At 36.4% G+C, this 22,106-nt stretch overlaps 3 protein-coding genes across 4 annotated transcripts; 1 reads left to right on the top strand and 2 right to left on the bottom strand.

Annotated features, from left to right (window-relative positions):
- Positions 1 to 4,435: 4,435 nt before the first annotated feature.
- Positions 4,436 to 8,692, bottom strand: LOC125210622 (B3 domain-containing protein Os02g0598200-like). 2 transcript variants are annotated; one of them, XM_048110162.1, is made up of 7 exons: positions 8,488 to 8,692; positions 6,430 to 7,204; positions 6,187 to 6,357; positions 5,985 to 6,095; positions 5,804 to 5,881; positions 5,548 to 5,702; positions 4,436 to 4,889 (listed from the first exon to the last, which is right to left on the bottom strand). In XM_048110162.1, exons 1-7 carry the CDS (start codon positions 8,599 to 8,601, stop codon positions 4,626 to 4,628), a joined length of 1,668 nt encoding a protein of 555 aa, XP_047966119.1. In that variant the 5' UTR covers positions 8,602 to 8,692; the 3' UTR covers positions 4,436 to 4,625. The 2 variants fall into 2 exon arrangements, with proteins under 2 accessions (XP_047966119.1, XP_047966118.1); XM_048110161.1 differs by having other exon boundaries at positions 6,187 to 7,204; positions 8,488 to 8,690.
- A 4,086-nt stretch (positions 8,693 to 12,778) lies between these two features.
- On the top strand, positions 12,779 to 14,979 carry LOC125215233 (uncharacterized oxidoreductase At4g09670-like). Its single transcript, XM_048116593.1, has 2 exons — positions 12,779 to 13,292; positions 14,303 to 14,979. Exons 1-2 carry the CDS (start codon positions 12,825 to 12,827, stop codon positions 14,918 to 14,920), a joined length of 1,086 nt encoding a protein of 361 aa, XP_047972550.1. The 5' UTR covers positions 12,779 to 12,824; the 3' UTR covers positions 14,921 to 14,979.
- Positions 14,980 to 15,414: 435 nt separating this feature from the next.
- LOC125215234 (zinc finger protein 4-like) lies at positions 15,415 to 16,735 on the bottom strand. The gene is made up of 2 exons (XM_048116595.1): positions 16,598 to 16,735; positions 15,415 to 16,311 (listed from the first exon to the last, which is right to left on the bottom strand). The coding sequence occupies exon 2, from the start codon at positions 16,283 to 16,285 to the stop codon at positions 15,572 to 15,574; it is 714 nt and encodes a 237-aa protein (XP_047972552.1). The 5' UTR covers positions 16,286 to 16,311; positions 16,598 to 16,735; the 3' UTR covers positions 15,415 to 15,571.
- Between the last annotated feature and the right edge of the window lie 5,371 nt (positions 16,736 to 22,106).

Below are 22,106 nucleotides of genomic sequence, written 5' to 3'. Positions count from 1 at the left end.
TTTATTCATATATGATATATTCAACCTAGCTAGTATATCACTATATGTCATATGTGATACGTCATTTTGTTGTTTGAGAAACTTTTAATTCCGTAACCTCAATACCATGACCTTCATCATACCGATAAATGATTTCTTTTGGTACAAAGGGTGAATCCAATAGAAAGAAAAGAAAAGAAAAAAAGGAAAGGAAAGGAAAGGAAAACAACTTTCTTTCTTTTCTCATTTGTTTTTTCTCCTTTCCAGTGTTAAGACCTCTACAAATTCCTCTCTTTCTATCTCTCTAGCAAAATTGTTATCTTCCATTTTCTTTCTTACTTAAAAACTTATCTCATTGCTAGAATAAGTAAAGAATCATAAAACAGGAAGTGATCAATTGTTAACTAATTAGCAATTCCAAATTAAGACCAAATCTTAGCTATTAGATTAGGAGTTCTAGTGGTTGAAATAATGTCACATGTATTATATTTTTAATTAAGAAAATTATTAAATAAAAATAAGAGGTATTAATGTCAATTCTCTCTCATTAAAATCATTTTAAAACATTAAATTTACGTAACTCTCTCAATTTAAATTATTTTTTCGCAAAAAATATATCAAATTAAAGATACTTTTATAAATAAGGATTCCAACGGGATCTCAATTGCATATGTTCCGACGATCAAAATGCACAAGACAGTTTTTTGACAACATTCCGATCACCGCTAGTTCGTCACGATCAACCTTCTTGAAGTGGAATCAAGAGAAGCATATTGGACTATAAAATCATTAATTTGTTCACTTTTTCTCACAACATAATCAATTTCTAGAAATACACTCTCCACACTATAATAGAATCTTATCACAGCATCTCACAGAATGTTAATATACATTATAGCCAACATATAAAGAAAGTAGGCAAAAAGTTCAACTTGGATCAAGATTTGAAGACCAATATATGCAGCATCATCTAATGAAGCGTGTGTGGTTATGGTTTAAGGGGTGGATTGTTGAAAGGTTTAGAATCTAATTATATGCCTATCGCACTACCTAGCAGGGGTAATAGATTAGTGAGTAAAGCATATGAAACGTGACCAATTTTTCCTAGGTATACATGTGGGTGTAAAACAACATGGAATCCCTAGAACATAAAAATTCATTCACAAAATAGGAAACATGATAAATTTGAAACAAGTTAGGAGTAGTTCTTTCCCTGTCTTGTTAATATCAATTTATTATGTCAGCTTTAGTAAAAAACTTTTTCAAATAAACAATTTTATTGCATTATTTAGTTTATAGCTTCAATAATAATTATTCTCTCCTTGGATTGATACTTAGTATTCTTTATAGACTAGTACATCTGATTTTGTGCAAACAGTAGGAATTTTAAAAAAATTATTGAGTTACATGTTTGTAAGAAGAAATTTGAATAGTCGCAATGCATTGTGATCTAATCAAATGAGAAATATGTTTGTATTAATATTTTTGTACTATTGCTACATCGATATTCTTTGATTGCTTTACTGTTATTTTTTTACACGTGCTTATACTAATTTGGGATGAAATTAACTTTGTTCTTTCAAAAATGATATGTAACGTGAACACTAAACTAATATGATTATATTGTCTAAATACTGAAAATGTGTTGATAATTATTTTGATATATCGAAAAAATTATACTACAAACATAAGATTTTATACAATGTGATCCAGGTAATGTTTTACATGTATAGTGATATTCTTTGTTATAGCATTAGGGCTTGTCTGGTACGCTTGAAACACCCCGAAACACCCTTCTCCTCACTTTGTTTCCGGCGTTTGGTAGCAACTCCACTTTCCGAGCGACCCGGTATACTCCAAGCGGGTTTCCCTCCTACATCTACAACTATCAGCATTTGTGTGTCAACTCCACCAGGGTGTGGAGGTGGTATAAGTGCCGGCCTTTTCCGGATTTGGCTGTAAACGTAGCACTTGTTCGAAATTGCCCTCCCAAATCTTCAAAATCTTACCGTTGGAGGTTCAATTTTTCGTCGATCGGCTGACCAAATTCCGGGTAAACTCCGCTTCAATTCTCTGTTTTTTTTTTAATTGTCAATTTCAGAGGGGTTTATGGATCGATTTTCGGCATTTTATGGGTTGCTGTTCGATTCTTGTTTCGTATTGTGGTTTACAAACTCCGATTTCGTCGTCTCGTGCTGTGATTGAGTTGGGCGACTTGGTGGAAATAATTTTGTGAAAATTTTGCTTTGTTTGAGATGGTTGTCCTGCTAACTTGAGTCGTGATTTTTGTGCAAATTTGAAATTGGTGGTAATCTGGTGAAGATGCTGAATTATTTGTGGGACAATTTCTACCCGGTAGGGGCATCTGATTAAATATGAGTTTCGATTCGATTCGATTCTGAACTCTGTTTCTATGAACATTGATGTTTGTGGTCTTTGATTTTCATTTGTGAATAGAGTAATGCTTCCATACTGTTCAGTTCACATTATGTACACACACTACCTTCCCAATTATGCATCAAGAAACTGCCATCTTGCTTCAGCTCTTATTTTGTTGTTGTAGTTGGAATGTAGCTTACTTTGCAACTTGATGCTAGCTGTTGTCTTCTATCTAATAATGCTTCCCGTTCGATGTTTTCATTTTTTACAGAATGACCGACGCCAGGCAAAAAAAGCGTAATGAGAGAGGCGATGATGGGAGTGGATCCGGTTGAAGTTGAGCTAGACGAGAGAGGCGATGATGGCGCTGCTGAGGCCACATACATGGAGGTAGAACCAGCTGCAGAAGTCCAATTCGTGGACACAATCGAAGCTTCACCCGGTTGGAATCAGAAGCGTGTAGATTTGGCGAACTACATGTGGGAGAACCAATAGTGGTTATTTCCCGAAGCTGCTGTTTGGCGGGACGCCGTTTAGGATCCGTTTGAAGCTATGTTCTTTGTGATCTAACCCCCCTGTTTGTACTGTCGTTTTGTCATATGTTGTGGCTGTTTTTGATGTGTAAGGAATGACGATGTTCAGCGTGACTAATTTTGATTTGCTGCTACTTGGAGTGTGTTGTGTTTGAGTTTCATATTTTAATGATTGAGCACGAGTCATTCGGATTTGTCAATACTATATGAAGACCAACTCCTATTTTATTGTTTTTTGCATGTACAATTGAAAGATAATTTAATGATATAGCATATAACATGGATAAGAACCAGGTTGTAAAACATGAGATACTCGACGGGATCAAATACTATGTGATAAATTAACATTTTAGGTATTTTACATTTTCAATAAATTGATGATGATTAATTGGAGGGAGGAGGGGATATCTTAATTTGAAAATAACGAGGGTATTTTAGTCATGGGCTTTTGCGTTTCAGGCCTACACCATTTAAACCAAACAATGGAAATGGAGTTAACACTTTGCATGGATTGAACCAAACAGCCCAAGTTTATACCCATGAAGTCATGAAAGCCCACTAACCATACATCCTTGTTAATTATATAAACCCTACCAGACGAGCCCTAACTCTATGTCAAAAAACTCCCAGTTATCATCGTCGTCATTGGTATCTTGTGTCTTCTTGTTTGAAGTCTCTGCTTTGGCCGCCTGATCACTGCCAAGATCGGGATTTTAAAGAACTAATGACATTCAAGATATCGGAGACGAACAATACATAGTGAACTAAATAAGAATACTAAAGGTCCATTCTAAAATTGTTTAAAATTGTTTCCTCATGTTTGCCACCTATCCTTTTTTAGTTTGGCATAAGAAAAGGATAAATATGGAGTATATAGATAGGTAAAGTTAAAAGCCAGAGATAAATAACAAAACTAATCATGTAAAGTTGTTAGCCATCATAGAATTAACCAAAAATCCTCAAACAGCCATTACCAGATCAAGCATTACTTGTGCATATGATCTAAAAACAGATCAAGCATCAAAGGAATGCTCCATCAAACTGAACAAAGCATCTACTATAACAAAGCATGTGCTAGAATTTGGTTGTAATAACTCATATGATAACAGAGAGATGTTTACCCATCTAAATCTAGCAGCCAAATTAATCCTTGACAAAACTCGCAAACAACAAATTTATGTAAAAGAAATACTAGATTGACAAAACCAATACAATCAAGAAACTTAACACTTGACTCAATGAACAAATCAAATAAGAAATCGGAAACAGAGAATCGCATGATAGCAAATAATTAAGATATTTGAGAGAAGAAAAGGTCGATACATCCAATCCAGACAACAAAACCAACCTTTTCCGCTTGCGCTTGGTCTTGGCTGCACTCGAAAAAGCGGCGGCGCCTGCTTTGAGAACCTCACGGAGGAAGCGGCTGATCAGCACAACGTTGGAAGCGAAAGAAAAGGGTGTTGGAGAATGCGAGCGCGGGGAAAGCGACCGAGAGAGAATACTAAAAGAGAGTACAACTGATACTAGAAAGCAAAAGCGAATGTAGAAAAAAGCATACACATTACACAAATAGGTACAAAATATCGACACAGTAGCATCACCAAATTTCAGGGAATCAGGTGCACTAAGAAAAAGTTACAAAAAACCTACAAGATCTGCATTGCTTCATCTAGTACTTCCAACTTCTAAAGGCTAAGATAGCTACACAACAAGCTCTGCATGACTCAGGATTCAACCAGATCCATGTGTCACGTCGACTCTAAACACAAACAATGAACTATCTTCAACTTGAAACCGGCATTTGTCCCCAGGCTTAATGTTGTTTTGCTCGCACAAGTTAGTCCAGTTAACAGTTAATGCTCTACCACCAAAACATTCACGGTAGACAACCGGCCATATCCTTCCTACTGAGTCTCTCAGATATACAATCCTTGAATAAAATCTCAGCTGACTCCTACATCTTTTTCGAGGTAATGTAATTGGTACCGGCAGCTCCTACATAAAACACGGCAAAGAGGTAATGCAATATGCACAACATAATAGATTGAAGATATAACAGAGCTGATCCGAAATAACAGTACTGAATACGCATCCAACTTCTATCTGCAGTTTGGCATGGTTTTCAACAACACAGCATAAGTGGCTGGCTTACTATCACGGATAAATTGCAATTGATGTGAGTACAGAGTACCACAGGAAAAACTTTATTTTCGCATCACTTGAGTAGGAATGTCTATGCAAATTTCTGTTGTTTATACAAAGAAAATTTTCAATTATAAAAAAAGGGAGTATGATCAGAGGTATGCAAGGTTTATGTAAGACGATAACAAATACCAAGGGAGTTAAATGCAGTTCAGAACACCACAAGATATGACTATATTTAAACCAACCTTTTAGAGAAATACTATCTCAACGGAGATTTCCGCAATTATCCTCAAGGATCATAAATGCTTTTTAGAGGTTGCAATTTAAGAAAAATGACAAGCCCAATATACACATCTTTCACCATCATCTATCGATTATATTTAGCGCAAATGATAAGGAGCAATCAGGGGAGAAGCCATGATGAGGCCAAGTTATCGATGCATTCATATCGGATTTCAATTGCAATCCACAATCAATACGAAAGGAAAGGATGACAAAAGCAGAATACCAGGTATAGTTTGCTCTCCATCTCAGCTGAAAATGGAGATAAAAACCGATTGGTAGTATCCAATTGGCCTGTTTCATACGGCAGATCAGGTTCAACTTTTACTACTTGTGGATAAATCATCTGGGGTTCGTTCCATGTCACTGGTGGCTCCTTTCCTGCAGCTCATGGAAAAAATGTGCAGACCACATAGAACATATATGCAAATACATAGAAAAACAACATTACTTAATTAAAATGTGAGAAGACTAGAACGCACCACCAGTTGGTAGTTGAAGAAACACATTGTCTTTGTCTTCCATCTTGATTCCCTTCGTTATAGTAGTAGCATGTAGTCCTGTATAGTGTATACCGTTATTAAACCAACAAATGCAACTTAAGACATCTCTTAATAAATTAGACATACTTCATTTCTCTAGTAAGTGAGACAGAGGACAAACCTAATGGATTTTTGACAGTTGAGTTGGAGATGGAAGCATGCTCTCTTTTCGCAATCTTTATGAAAGGAGATTTGCTTATGGATTGTGCTTTGTCTAGTGCAACAGGTACCACTGGTCAATGAAGAATATCATAAGACATTAATTGTATATTATAATATGTTAAAAATGGAATGAACCAAAGTCTAAGCACAAGTTGTCTTACCATCTTGGAAACTGCAAACATTATCCAACTCGCCCTTCTTCATTTTTCTGTTATCAGAAGTTTTCTCATAAAACTTGTTCATGAAATCACCACCAGACTGGCCTCCCTCTTGATGCGAATGCGGAGCGATTTGAGTGTCATCCACCTTCTTTTTAATCTCATTTCCATTTACTGTATGAGAAAGGGCTGTTTTCACATGCAAAGCTTTCACCAACTTGTCACTAGAAAGTTCAGCACTGTTACTTGTGATTAGAGTTTCCTTGTTCACAGCCACTTGAGCATTCTCTGCATTTGTCTTAGTCTGCTCCGCTTGAGCTGGGTTGGTCAGTTCCAGAACCTGATTATAAGAAAGGGATAATTTTGGGCCTGATGCATTATCTAAGTTGGCATCATGCTGTTCAGTTTCAGTACGAGGGTCTAACATTGTGATTACAGCTCTCTCACATTTCTTTGCATCTGATGTTTTGTATTCCATCTCAAAGCTTAAGTCATATAAGGAATTCCTGTGTTCTTCGTGATACCAATCACTATTGTTGATCATACAAATTGGATCCTCAATGTCCACTGGTATCGGAAGAAGTTCAGAAACCCCCAAGCCAGCACTTTTAACCACATGCTTGGTTTTACGGTTTTGAAATTCATCACCAGTGGTCGAGATGGATTCATCACTTGAATTTACACCAACTATCTCACATGATTCATCTTCTGAAGCTGTTCCAGGGTCTCTTCCACGTTTTTTGCCCTGGCAAGCCATGTTATAACTGAAGTTTGTTCTCTCACGGGCGCTTGTTCCATAGATTTGAACAACAAAATCACTTTCCTCATAGTATTCGAATACCAAGAACTCTCCTGCTTTGAGATCGTGGTCTCGAAAAAACTTTTGCCAACCCCTTTTAAATGCAAGGGAGCCTTTGACAGGGGAAAGTGTTACAGACCATTTCTGCCCATTTACATCCACAATTTGTGTTTCCTGATTAGTCAAGTGCTTCATTATTTTTGCAGATCCCGGAGGCAAGTACTGCAAAAGGTTAAGAACTTTATTTGTTCATTTCAACAAAAGGCTCACATTCAAAATGCAAGATTAAGCCCATATGGGCGGTAGAAAGTAATCCTTTTTTAGCCTCCAAAAGGTTCATAGATTTTAATCTATGTGGGATAGGCATGGACATGGTAAAAGTATCTTGCATAGCACCGTAGACACAGTTCTCCACCATGCAACCTTTTTAAATGTGTGATCACACATGACCGGACTAGCATCATTAATATTTGAGATACAGAGCCCTTAAAGTTTACAATGATTCTCAAATGCACCTTAAGTTTGTGCTGGGCCAAAAAAAAGTCTAAACCTTTAAATTAATACTGGAATTACACCAAAAAGTTGACTGGTGCAAATGGCCAATAAATTTAAATTTTTGAAGTTCTTTATTGGTTTGTAGATACCTGTCAATATGTAATCTTTTCTATTTCCCCATGCTCAAACATATTGAAATCAAGCAGTAAAAAAATTGTGATGATAGATACTTAGGGCTTTTGCTAATAAGCTAAATGGACAATGGGATTATGGGAGATGCTTTTAACATGACGTCGAATTCATGGCAACAATAATAATAAGCCGATAAGTAAACCAGTAAATAGGAGATTACAACCAGCCCATGCAGGGGTAAAAGTAGAACCAATGCAATAAGAAATATACTTATTTGATTATGCTAAGTAAGTTCACATTAAACTGAGTGCAACAGAACATATATAAACTGCATTGATGCTCTCTCTCTACAGAGAACACAGAATAACATACTCACAAAAGCACATAATATAAAACAGAATCATACAAGAGCCTTAATACCCTCAGTCCCAGTTTGGAATGAGACACTTTTCCATACTAAATTAACGGCGTACATTCAAAGTGATACATTTTCCTTTTTGGTAGTTATCATTATTTCAAAAAATAGAAACATCAATCTCCCACTTTATTCTTTAGTAATTTATTCTCTCAACTGAACACACAAAACAACACCAATAAAATCTTGTACTGAAAAAAGAAATGATCCACTTTAAATGGGATAGACTATAGAGGGAGTATAAAAGTAGAGCTCAAGCTTCAATTACTTTTTCCACTTACTTTCTTTTTTTTTTCCCCTAAAATCGCACTCAAACTTCAACAATTTTATCCATCCACTTTTATTTTACATTTCTTAAAACAGAATCAAAGTGAAAGAGACATATTAATATAGAAAAAAAGGCGAAACAGAATAATCAGAAGCAAAAAAAAGAAAAGAAAAAGAAAATGAAAGAGAGACGTACCAGAAATTGTGAGCAGTCTTCGCCGAACATGATTTTAAAGAATCGATCGATGGGTCTTGGCTGCTTCCCCTGAGATCGGTCGCAGTCAACACATGCTATGGCTCTTGAAACCATCTTCTTCTCAAAGTAATCTGTTATCCGGTGACAGTGACAGTGACAGGTGGATTGAAATGGGGGAGTGAAAAGTTATATTGCGGTAAAAAGTAAAAAGTTTATTTGGGCGCTTATAAAATTGTCAAATTAAACGTTTTATCGCATTAATAATGGATTCATTTTTATTTTATAAATCGAGATAATCCAAATGTCAAGAGCAAGTAGGATTATCTATTTCGTCATGTACTTTTTAGATAGTAGAATATTTTTTTAGGAATCAAATTTTGTACGTACCTCTCTATATATTGTTTGATATAAAGAAAAATTATCATTTAAATTATAATAACTACTTTCGGTTGACTTATGATTAATCACGTACACTAATTTGTACTCCCTCCGTCCCATGTTATTTGCACTGTTGCTTTTCGGCTCGTCACAAACTCCTTATACTATTTATAGTTTAAGTTAAAATTAATGCATTTAATTAATATGTTAGTTTAAGTTAAGAAGTCCTTTATTAAGTGATGTCTCATTACACTTAAAATTCTAATTTTATTACACGAAAAAATTAATCGCAAATTTACGGCCTAAAATGAAGATGATCATCTTTCCTTTTTTTTTTATCTCAATCAAGATGACCACTTACCAATTTTGGAAATAAACTCCTCTCTCCTCGTTAAAATATTCAACTATTTTTTTCCTCTCTACTTTATTCCACCTAACAACACTTCCTAAAATCTCAAGTCACTTAAGAATGTGGCCATCTTGAATGAGACGGAGGAGTAGATTATAATTTTGCATATTTCTTAATTATTTTTTATAATTAAAATATTAATAAAACTTATCATTTAAATTAGTAATTATTACGTGATTGATGAAAATATAATAGTATAAAAGTTATAACAAATTTTATCAAAATGTTTACTATATTGGACAAGGACGTGATCAGGTCAATAAGTAAAATTCTGTCAAAAATCAAAATAAATTTAATTCATTGGATCTTGTGATGTCACCGTTAGACTAATGTCACGTGTCATTTAATAATGTAGATTGTGTAGTCTAATAATGTAGCTCGGCTAATAATGTAATAATGTAGATTGTGTAGTCTAATATGTAGCTCGGCTAATAATGTAACGCTTTAAGTGTAATAATGTAGCTCGATATTATTATCACAACCATCCAATCTAAGGATACAAGGACTGAGGTTTGCTTTTACTTTTGACAGAATTTAACGTATTGAACATAGTGCGCCCCATATTGGACAATTAAGATATATGCAAAATTTATGATTTAATTAGCTATTTTTATAAATTATGGAATTGACCTAAACTTAACCAAAAGTTGTTATTGATCTGACACGAGGGCATGTGTTATATTGTTAACTAATATTTAAATTGTTGACTACAACTAAATGATAGACATTTTCAAATCAAGGGTCAATATATATCATTTTCGAGTATCAATGTATCTAACATAAAATGTCAATTAGGATATTTATGTCAATTAACAATAAATTAGTTATAACTAACTTTTTAAAAATATCTCAAAAGTTTAAATGCATATAACTATCTCAATTTAAATTATTTTTTCACACAACACATATCATTAGAGATAATTTTATAAGGATTCTAACGAGATCTAACTTGCATATGTTCCGATGTCAAAATTTGGAAAAAAATATTGAGTTTTCGTATTTTTGTAGTGCTAGATTAATATAAACATAGCTAATAAAATATGTCAACATAATACATATAAAATGTCAATTCGAAATTATGTTGACATATTCCAAGCATCACAATGATATGCTTAATACACTATATTGATAGTTTGATCTAAAACCCTAAATTTAATAATTATTTTATTTTTAAAAATTTAAATAATAATAAAATGAAATTACAAATGACAATTTATACACAGCCGCAAGGACCATGACACGAGACCGAACCACAAGGGCTCGTTAAGCTCCAGAGATCCCCTCCGGCCTGGACCTATGGTTAGGTAACGCCAGCCCCTACGCATATGAGGACTTATATTGGAGAGGGACGCTCGAAACGTACCCCAAGAGGCATCTCTGTTCAAGCGAAGACTGGGCAAAAGTGCTGAGAAAGACATGCACACAGCCGCAAGGGCCATGGCCGAGACACCGAAGGGTACGAAGACCCTAGGGGAAGACAGTCTTGTACCGCAAGGGTACAAGGCCGCGAGCCAGAGCTGCAAGGACTCGGCACACCGAAGCTGCAAGGACTCGGAACACACTAGGAGCCGCGGAGGGCTCGGTGAGAGACACCATGAGCCACGAGGGCCCAGGGGGCAACACAAGACCAACCCGCGAGCCAAAAGGCTCGGGACATCACCACGAGCCACGAGGACCTAGGTGGAGTAGCACAAGGCCGAACCACGAGCCAGAAGGCTCGGGGACACGCGCCCAACCGCAAGGGCTAGGAGCGAAACCTCATGGAAAATTAATTCCTCAAGTTGTCTCCATGAAAATCGAACCATGGACCTCATGAACTGATAACTCAGCGCCCTTTGCCATTAGACCAAGGAGTGAGTGGCCCATTTTTAATATTGATGACTTTATCGACCGTAAACATCCAATAATCCTTTAAACGTAAAAAAGAGATAAAAAAAATTAATTCAGCTTGAAATCGACATCATTTCGAGCTCAATTAAAAGTAGAAAATGTCGGATGTTACACAGCGCGAGCGGTATGTCCTGCGCGTCGCAACCCTGCGCGTCGCAACCATACCCATCGCCCTGCCCAACAACGTCCTCCCATCATCGCCCACATGGCCCCAAGCACACAAAAGGTAAAATTCTACTACTTCATTCGTCCCAACTAAAATCCAGCTAAGATGACACAATTTTCTTCTTAGTTTGTCTAAAATAAGATGCACACTTCTATTTTTGAAAACAATAACGTAATTGTCTCTCTATAAATAATACTTTTAACCACTTTTTATCGTTTCTATTAAAATATCCAATTCTGTTTATCTCTCCATTTAATCTTTATATCACTTTTTCTCTCTTTCTAATTCAACATATTTACCAATAACTCTTAAAATTATATGTCGACTAAAAAATGTGTCATCTTATCGTGATGGAGGGAATATTTAATTTTCTTTTCCTTTTAAAATTCACCTTTTAAAAAAGATAAGCGAGAAATATATACTCTGGATTATCTGTTTCCTAGACATTTTCTTACTTCTTCCCGTGTGTTACTATTTCGTGTTTCTTAACTTTCGTGTGATTCCAAAAATGAATACGATTCAACTTAGTTGGGTCCGGAAGTATAAAAAGAAGTAGAAAAAGGGAAAAGGGGAAGATTGTAAGAGCATCTCCAATGGTCGGCTAGCGACCGGCTAGCCGATTCGTCGCGCTAGCCGAACCATTGCAATCGGCGACGCGATTTTGGCGAGCGGATCGGCGTGGCGGCCGATCGCTCGTCGCTGGCCGAAGCGCTGGCCGATCGGCTAGCCGCCATTGTGGAGGCCCGATCGGCCAGCGACCGGCGAGCGCCGATTTTCCGTTTTTTTTTTTTTTTTTTTTAAAATCATATATAAACGCGATTTTCGTTCCATTTTCATTTGCACCACTTGTTTTAACGAGTTTTCTCTCTCTCTCTCTATCTTTCTGTTCAAGAGCATCATCGAGTAATGGATCACAACAACGAGTCCAGTCCGGCGACGAGCGGCTCTCAGACTCCCACGGTACCCGTGGGATCTGGATGGGGGCAGATGGGCCCGGGGTTTAACATCCCTTGGAATCAGATGATGGGGATGATGGCTGGTGCGCCGGGGGGGATGCACGGCGACGGCGATGAGGAGTAGAGAGTGGCGGGGCTCGTGTGTTGAAGCCCATTTATTTTTTAAAAAAATCATGTATTTTTTTTTTAAAATCTCTGTACTTTTTTTTTTATGAAATGGATTATTTTCCCGTATATGCGTCGTAAATTTAATTCCGTATATCGCAATTTTTTAATTTCCGTAAATGTAGTATATTTTGAATTATTTTTATTATTGCGGCTGGCCTATGGCTGGCCTAAATCTGACGTGGCAGGTGGTTTTTTTAGTGTTGCTGACGTGACAGGGAAGAGAATGGCTGACCTATTTGCCATTGCGGATGCTCTAAAATAAAGTAATGGTGTAGATAAGTAAGACGTGGACAACATTAGCCACTTATAGTCATAGATGGTATCACACTGAATAATTTCATCGTTTTCGTTTCCTCGCACCGAAGCAAAAATGGCGGAAAACCAAGACCCAATTCGTTTCGGGATCATGGGATGCGCCGAGATCGCAAGTAAAGTGTCCCGAGCCATTCGTCTATCTCCCAACGCCGCCCTCGTCGCCGTCGCCAGCCGCTCCATCGACAAGGCCAACCAATTCGCAGCTCGCAACAAATTACCCGAAAATGTGAAGCTTTACGGGAGCTACGGCGAATTGCTGGACGACCCTTTTGTCGATGCGGTGTACGTGCCTTTGCCCACGACTCTTCACTTGAAATGGGCGCTGATGGCTGCTCAAAAGGGGAAGCATCTGCTGCTGGAGAAGCCCACGGCGCTTGACGTGAAGGTGCTCGATGAAATGCTTGAGTCGTGTCGGAGGAATGGATTGCAGTTTATGGATGGGAGCATGTGGTATCATCACCCGCGGACTGCCAAAATGAAGGAGCTGCTGTCGGATTCCCATGTTTTTGGGCGTCTTAAAGCTGTGTGTATATGCTTCTTCACGCTTGATACTTTCCATTTTCATGAATTTTGCTTTACTTTTTTGGTGATTTATATGCAAATTAAGTTTTACTACTAACTAGTTACTACACCCTCCGTCCCCCATTTATAGTCTGATTTTGACTTGGCGGGTTTTAAGAAATTATATGACTTTGTGAAAAAAATAGGAAAATGAGTTAGTGGAAAGTGAATCTCATTTTATATATTGGTTTTATTATAGAATGTGAATGTAATGAGTTAAGTGAATGGTAACTCCCTTTACCTAAAATGGAAAAAAGCAAATGGGACTTCACTGACATTCCAAAACAGCAAAATGAGACATTATTTCATGGACGGAGGGAGTAGATTTCAATTCTTTTTTATGGTAATTTCACATTTTGAGTTCTCACATTCCCCTTTTAGGAAGGTGTTAATTTCAATTTTATCCTATGTATAACTTTTCAAAAATTTGTTTTTTTCTCACGAACTTTAAATTTGGCATATATTCAACAATATTTACCTTCTAAGGACTTTGTAATCATTATCACCGTCAGCGATAACCATATCTGATGTGATGTGGTAGCAAATGAGATGCAATTAGATTCTGTTGCTGGTGGAAAAATTCAACAACTATTTAAGTGGTGTGATATTTTTTGCAAAATATAAAGTTCGTGGGAAAAAACGAATTTTGAAAAGTTTCGTGATATTAGGGGCCAATGTGCTTTGATTTGATGTTGATTGTCGCTTTTGTTGGCTAAGCCCAACTGAGTTTAGCAAAGCCTTGAGGGGATATGATCTTTGGTTGATTGATAGACAGGATTAGGTTTCTTATAAGATTAATCTGTATAAAATGGATGCTTCTACATCCAATTACTAGATAATGCTCTTTTCATATGTATAAATATGAATCCTTTTATGCCTTCACTCCTTTGTCTATTTAATGAATAATCTCAAGTTACTATGTTATGCCATGTCTCTGCTAATCAGCTAGTTATATTTTATGTGGCTTCTCAGATCCACAGTTCTTCATCGTACCACCCACCGCCTCATTTTCTCGAAAACGATGTAAGAGTGAAACCAGAACTCGACGCCCTTGGTGCCCTAGGTGATGCAGGGTGGTACTGCATCGGTGTCATACTGTGGAGTATGAACCAGAAACTACCCACAACCGTGACTGCTCTACCCAGCACCGTTAAAAACTCAGCTGGAGTGATCCTAACGTGCAGTGCCTCCATGCTATGGGACGAGGAGGAAACTGTTGCAACCTTCTTTTGCTCGTTTCTCGCTCATGAAACCATGTCCCTTGCAGTAAGTGCCTCCAACGGGACTCTTAATGTTGATGACTTCATAATCCCTTACGAAGAGACTGCTGCTGGATTCAGCTACACGTCTGGTGCTAAGTTTGCCAATCTGCATATTGGGTGGAACATGAAGCCTCAACACGTTCGAGTGGAGACAAAGCTGCCACAGGAGGCTTTGATGATTCAAGAATTCTCCGGGCTTGTGAAGGGCGTTAAATACCTTGGAGCTCAACCGGATACACGGTGGGCTGAAACCAGTAGATGTACTCAGCTTGTGATGGATGCAGTGAAAAATTCCATAGATGATGGTTACAAGGCTATCAAGATGTAAGTTTATGTGCCTAAACTTGATGTTTATATATAAGTGAGATATGGTTCTTTCTGTTTGCAGTTTGCATGAAATCTTTGTGGAGAAGTTGAAATTTGAAAATATTCATTTTGTAACGTTTATTGAGAAATACAATATATACACTGGATATAACTATAATAAAATGTGTAGATTTTTTAAAATGTTTTGTATATGTTTTGACATAAAATGTATACTACCTCTGCGCCCCGCTCTTCTTTTCTGCACTCGTTTTGTAAAAATAGAGTGAAAGTAAAGTAAGAGAAAGAGTAATATAGAGAATCCACATTATTCTCTCTGTTACTTTACTCTTTTTTCCACTTTAACTGCTACTAAATATTATTTTTCCAAAACGAGTGCAAAAAAGTAGCGCCTTGCTTAGGATGCTACAATTGATGGAATATAGTGGCATGGAATATACCGGACCGTCGGTGTCTCGATTTCCATGCATTAAGTAGGGACTACCTGATCACTAGGAATGGTCAAATCTCATTTATACAGATCAAGTTTCATGAAAATTAGAAGGTTCAGCCAATCTTGCTAACATATCTAGAAAAAAAAAACAGAGTCACTCACACATTGAAGCTGAAAGATGCACACACTACACTACAGTTTGATTGACTCAACACCGAGCTGTCATAGCCGGAGCGTGAGGTCTGGCGTCGATTCTGAGGCAAATGCTGCTGTTTTATCTAGATAAGTGACATGTGAAGTTGCATCATGTACAAAATTCGTAGGCGAGGACATGTCAGCGCAAAAACTACCCGGCCACACGAGGTGATCGCCTTCCTCCTCCTCCTGCTCCATGTAGATAGGCTGGAAGAGGTAAGCATCTCCGAATCTTGGGGTGATCCGAGAATGTTCTGGTGGCCTAGCTAGAGGCAGGAATTGGTGGTGCACGGAGGCGTGTGACTTGATTCCTAGGCACTTGAATGGAGATCCATGTAGAGGGAGGGAAGCCAGGCCGGCATATCTGTCTGAGAAGACGCCCATTCTGACAGCGCGTTTTGCTAGTGTTCTCTCGCGTTTGTGCGCGTTTTGGTGGCCTCCCAGTGCCTGCGAGCTGTAGAATTTTCTCTGGCAGAAGTTGCACGGGAATGCTCTTGGTGAAGGCGCTGTGGTCCGGGTTTGAGGGGGCTCGTTCGTGCTCCCACTTGTGCTTGATGAGGAGAATCCCACAGAGTCCGTGCCTGCGTCCTGGCTCGACTTGAAGGTTAGTGATAGGTCGAGGGAGATTGAGCCGGAGCTGGGCTCGATTAGGCTGCTGCTGTCTTGAATTGACATGTTGATAGCTTCACAATCATTCTCTGTGGATGTTTCCACTCCAAGATCAGATTTTGAGGTTTTCATATCAAAGATCACAGAGTGTGTGCGCCCTGAATGAAGAAACAAGTTGAGATTATGTATTATGCTTAAATACAAGATTAAACACACATCTCAGCTTCATCAACTAAGGCAAGTATTTTCTTCATCTTATGTATGGTGTATATGAGTAGTTATGAAACTATCCAATTCAAGACATACTATATCAAACAATAAACAGAAAATAAGATAAATTCAAGAAATGAAACAAGTAAGTCCATGGTAAAGAAAAGAATCTAGAGTTATGAAAGATAAATTAAAAGAGTGGCTACACATAATGCTAATGCAAAAATCACTCACCACCCTTGTGTTTGCAAAAAGCCACCAATCTCAGTTCATCAGATAAAGCATTTTTTCAAAACAGAGAGAGAAAGAGAGAGAGAGAGAGGTGGTGGAGGCTCTTTGTTAGTGAATAAATAGCTAAAAAAATGAAATGAAATGAAGTGATCTAAGTGTCAGCATGTCACCCACCTCTGTTTGTTTATGTTTTGGCTGCTTTTCCCCATAACAAACTACAGCTTCTTCTTCTGTAACAAACATGCCCCATGCAACACTTCTATATTATTCTAAATTAATTCATTTTTTTTTAAATTCATGTTTGACGTAGACTGTTAATATTCAATTATAAAATTCTTCTGCAAATTTTATAGATATTTTTGAAACATTATTAAGTTCTTCATCATGTCAACATTGACTGTTTTCTCTTTGGACCGATGTTTATGTTATAACTATAGTGTACAACATTGTTTTGTTTTTATCTGAATATCCCAATCCAATTTCATTTAATCTTTAACAATACAATTTTCTTGCATAGTTGTACTTAAATAAAGTAAGTAGGAATTGAATAAGGGCCAGATATGGGAATGGGGAAGTTCCAAGATGAAACCAATAGCCAGTTGAGTCACGTGGCCATACAAATTTGTTATCAACTGTCACATCTGAATTATTTAAAAACTTAGGTCAAAATAATTTCTTGTTTATTTTTGTATGCTGTCTTTTATTGTTTTAATCAGTATTTTAAAAACCGGTTTGGATCGGCCGGTCGGACCGGTTCAGCCGTGAACCGGTGACCTTTTCGGTCCGATTCACCATATAAAACCAGTGGAGCATTAAACCGTTTTGGACCGGGTGAACCGGCCGGTTGGACCGAAAATCGGGAACCGATCGAACCGGTTACCAATTTTTTTTATTTTTAAAAATGAATTAAAAATCAATTTAAAAAAAATGTAGACTAAACTTTCATTTCATATTAACTCATACTTGTATTAGGCCTATGAAATTTATAAAAACTAGCTTAAAAAATCATTTGTGTCTTTCTTTATAGAAGTATTCCACAAGATTGTTCTTTCATTTTTCAATGTGGGATGAAAAGCTTGTTTTATAGTCATCTTTTACAATCTTTTGTCTTTACTTTTTCAATGTGTGATGTAGTTGGTTTTGTTAATATGTACTACTTCATAATATATCAACTATCAACTATATACTAATTGCATATGTATAATTAAAAGCTATATACATATTTTATATCATAACTAAAATTAATAAATCTTAATTAACTTTCAAATATAATTTTAATTACTAATGCTTAGATTAAAAATAAAATAACAAGAATATATAATGGGAGAAGTGTTCATAACATAAAAATTAATACATAGTATAATAAACATATGAATATGTATTTTTACATTACTAGTATTACTCCTTAAGAATTGGTATATATATGCTTTATCTATACTTATATATTTATATATTATTTAAAATTAAATTATATATTGCATTAATCCTTGTTTATTTACATGTTTTGAAACCAAATGTTTTATAATAAATATGTATTTAATTATATACTCATATATATATAAATGCTACAGTAAAACGGTTCGACCGATGATTCGACCGGTTGGACCAGTTGAACCGTGAACCAGTAGCCTCGCCGGTTCGCTCGCCGGTCCGGTTTTTAAAACATTGGTTTTAATGAATGTAGAATGTCCTATACAGATAACAAAATCCCCAAGTCCAAGAATGCATTCGAATAATATGACTAATATTTGAAAAAAACTCACTAATACTATTAATAAAAAATATATCTAACAAAATCCCAAAGTCCAAGAATGCATTCGAATAATATGACTAATATTTGAAAAAAACTCACTAATACTATTAATAAAGAATATATCTAATCTGAACTCAAAAACAAGTAGGAGTATTATTCAATTTATACAAAAAAAATAAAATTAAAAACAAAAGATAAAAACAGTGCTCGAGGCGCCGCTCTTGGCCCTTGAGTGAAGGAGTAGACCCTTCAAATAGCCCCACAATTCCACTAATTTATTGGATGTAATTTGTGATTAGCAAGATAATTTAGTTTAATCACCGGTTCTAATTAAACTGTATTACTAAAAGCCTCGCACCATGTTGGTGCTTTGGCTTTATTATTTCTTCACACATGCTTATTTCACCTTTTGTAAAACTTCAATTAAGAAATTAATGAAGGGATTATGCGTAGATGAGTTTGATCCTACTTTGGAGTGGCATATGCTGCCTCCACAAATATGCCTTTCCTTGGCATTAGATTCTCTCCACTTTTCTAAGGATATATAAATACTAGGTTGTCTGTCATACAAGTATAGCTCTTCATCTTATGATTTGCATGTCTAATATTCTAAATTGACATGACAACGACTCTGTTAATAAGATGTTTATGAATAACTTTGGGAAGTTTTACAACACATTACTTCTAAGGACTCAGTTGACTATCAATATTTCGATTATGTAAAGTAATGTTGCACTCCCTCCTATTTTTTTTTTTTTTTAAATAGACACTTTGAAAAATGGTACGGATTTTAATATAAAATTATTAAAATAAGAGCGGAAAAGAAAAATGGGTAAATTGAGAGAGATGGAGAGAAAAAAGTAGTAGCGTTAGTGTTAGTGGATTATGATTGTATTTCCTAAAATGCAGAGTTTCTTTTTTTGGGAAATGGCCAAAAAAGAAAGAATTTCTATTTTTAGGAAATGTAGGAAGTATATATTATAGTTTGAGCTAGTTATGAATCTAGTTGATGTGTTTAGTATTTTAGTTAAAATTTTAATATATGTTTAATTTATGTTTGATGTAAAAGTTAAAATAATTTTTGTGTAGACTAAAATGACATCAATAATATATTTTCTCAAATAAAGAATTAGAAAGATAGATGACAGCATGGTAATTTAATCTTACTATGTAGGTATGATTTCTAAAGCTGTTAGTCTAACCTACCAAAATAGTGGGTTAATTTTCTAGGTTAAACATAAGCTTCCTAATATCATGAATTTACTAAGATTAATACTCCCTCCGTTCCGGATTAGGAGTCATTTATTGTTATGCCTTGGATTTTAAGAAAGAGTTGAAGTGTGTAATAAATGAAGTGAGATGGTGGAGTGTGTAATAAATGAAGTGAGTTGGTTGAAAATGGGTCCCTTTTGACTTTTTTGATTTTTTTTAGTTTATTTTAATGTAGATAATGACATTTTGATGCAACTTTAATGAACAATGAGGTAAAATTGTATGGCCAAATATGAAAATTTCTAAATGTGACTCTTAAACTGAGACGGACTTTTATGGCAAAAAGTGACTCTTAATCTGGGACGGAGAAAGTATATATCTTCTTCGTTTCCAAAAAATTGACAAACTTGTAAATAACATGAATTTTAATTTGCAATTGGCAAGTAACATAGAAATGGGAAAAAATAAGAGAGATAAATAATGGAAGAAATATTAGTAAATTGTGGGGTCCACATTATAAAATAATGTTAAGATAATTATTTATTGAAAACTTTTTGTAGTTAGACTTTTGGTCTAATTTAGGGAGACTGTCCAAAATAGTAAAACTAGTCTATTTTTTTTACGACAGATGGAGTATATATATACCAAATACATTATTGAAGTCCTATAAGAGGATCCCCAAGGAAGAAAGGTAAATGAAAATGACATATCATTTATTTACCTTCTTAAAAAGTGAAATATTCCTTTTTAAAAAGTAGGCAACTCCAAAGAGTAACGATATACTCCCTCCGTATTAAAAAATAGAAACATTTGAAACGACGCGGGTTATAATGCACAATTGGTAAAGTAAGTGAGAAGAATTGGTAAAGTAAGAGCATCCACAGTAATAGGCGAGCGACCGGCTAGCCGATACCCGTCGCTAGCGGGTCCGCTCGCCGAACCATTGCAACCGGCGAGCGCGGAATCAGCGAGAATTTCGGCGAGCGCTCGCCGATTCTCGGGCGCTGACCGATGCGCTCGCCGATCTGCTCCCCGCCATTGTAGGCGGCTCGGCCAACGCAATTTTTTTTTATTAAATTTTCGAAACACTATATATACGCGATTTTCACGTCATTTTCATTCGCACCACTTGTTTTAACGAGTTTTCTCTCTCTCTTAATTTCTGTACAAGAGCAATAACGCGAAATGGATCACAACAACGAGTCTACTCCAGCGACGAGCGAGACTCAAACTCCCACAATACCCGCGGGAGCGGGATGGGGGCAGATGGGCGGCGGGTTACCCTTGGCAGCAGATGATTGCGCAGGGCAGCGGGCAAGGGGGTACCAGGCATGCAACCCGGTATGCGAGATGATGCCCGGTTGCGATGATGCACTGTGCAGCTCGTGGGCGCGGGGGGGGGGGACAATGTCTACCGCCCACTCTTATTTTTTGACTGCGTCTTCCCACACATCGTGAAGGAACTGGCAGCGGAAGCACGTTTCGATTTTCATAATTTAATAATTAATCAAACAAATAAATCACATAATAATCAGATCTATTTAGCAGATTATTTAGACAAAATCTATTCGCGTAATTCTCACATGTATCATGCTCATAACTTGAATTAATCATGCTTTAAGTATATTGAAACCAAAAACATGCTTTTCTACGGAGCAGAAATAATACCTTATTAATTCTCCAAAGAATTGATGATGGCTAGCTACTTCTCCACGTGACGCTTTGAATACTAGACCACGGATCTTCTCTCTGGTTCCCGAACTATACTCCAATATTAGTGTGGGCTGATCTCACCGGAATACTAAGACTTAAATAAAGAAGACAGATGAAATTCTTTTTCCAATTAGAGGAAAATTTCGAACTCCTCTTACTAGAGGGGGATGAAAATTTTAGTAGTAAAAATTATTATTTCTGTCTCCTTTATTCTCTTATTTATATTAAGTTCCTTTTGGGCCCAGACAGGGATCTATTGAAGGTTTTGGATATGGGCTCATCCAATTTACTTTTTACTAATTAAATTGAACCCACAATTTAATATAAGCTTTAATTGGAATATTACGAGCAGCCACTACAGAAGTAATACTCAACTCTCCCAATCCAAATCCGAAATTATAAGTAATCCGGGTTTCCGTTTTAAATTTTATTTCCCGCACTTAAAATAAAAATGTCCATTAATTAATTAATGTCTTCTATGGACTTAATTAATTAATTTCTTATTAATTCCAAGAGTGGACTTAGCATGAAACGCTTACTTATTATTCATAGAGTGATCAAACTCCAACTAGCTAGGTTTCGAATAATAAAACCTTGTTTCACGCTCCTCTTGAGGACATTATCAAACGAGACCCACCTCGCGCACGATTCAATATAATAGCAATCATAGCACCGCTGGATATTGATCACCATTACCCAATATATCAGGATTATCGGGTTACGAAAAACCCGCACCATTTGATTAGTCAAAGTAATGCATAATCAATACCGTATGCTCAATGCTAACCTACATTGATTAAGAAACAAATATTTATCAAGACCTCGCCTTTCAGT

The sequence above is a fragment of the Salvia hispanica genome, chromosome 3, assembly GCF_023119035.1.
Source record: "Salvia hispanica cultivar TCC Black 2014 chromosome 3, UniMelb_Shisp_WGS_1.0, whole genome shotgun sequence".
Lineage (NCBI taxonomy): Eukaryota > Viridiplantae > Streptophyta > Magnoliopsida > Lamiales > Lamiaceae > Salvia > Salvia hispanica.
This window is presented reverse-complemented; position numbering and strand designations above follow the sequence as displayed.

Excerpts from the sequence above, each read along its gene's own strand:
- LOC125210622 (XM_048110161.1), bottom strand. The coding sequence starts at position 8,601 with ATGGTTTCAAGAGCCATAGCATGTGTTGACTGCGACCGATCTCAGGGG. Across the intron at positions 7,205-8,487 it reads AAGACTGCTCACAATTTCTG|TACTTGCCTCCGGGATCTGC; the intron begins GTACGTCTCTCT and ends AACCTTTTGCAG. Across the intron at positions 5,703-5,803 it reads TCTTCAACTACCAACTGGTG|GAAAGGAGCCACCAGTGACA; the intron begins GTGCGTTCTAGT and ends CATGAGCTGCAG.
- LOC125215234 (XM_048116595.1), bottom strand. The coding sequence starts at position 16,285 with ATGAAAACCTCAAAATCTGATCTTGGAGTGGAAACATCCACAGAGAAT.
- LOC125215233 (XM_048116593.1), top strand. The coding sequence starts at position 12,825 with ATGGCGGAAAACCAAGACCCAATTCGTTTCGGGATCATGGGATGCGCC. Across the intron at positions 13,293-14,302 it reads TTTTTGGGCGTCTTAAAGCT|ATCCACAGTTCTTCATCGTA; the intron begins GTGTGTATATGC and ends GTGGCTTCTCAG.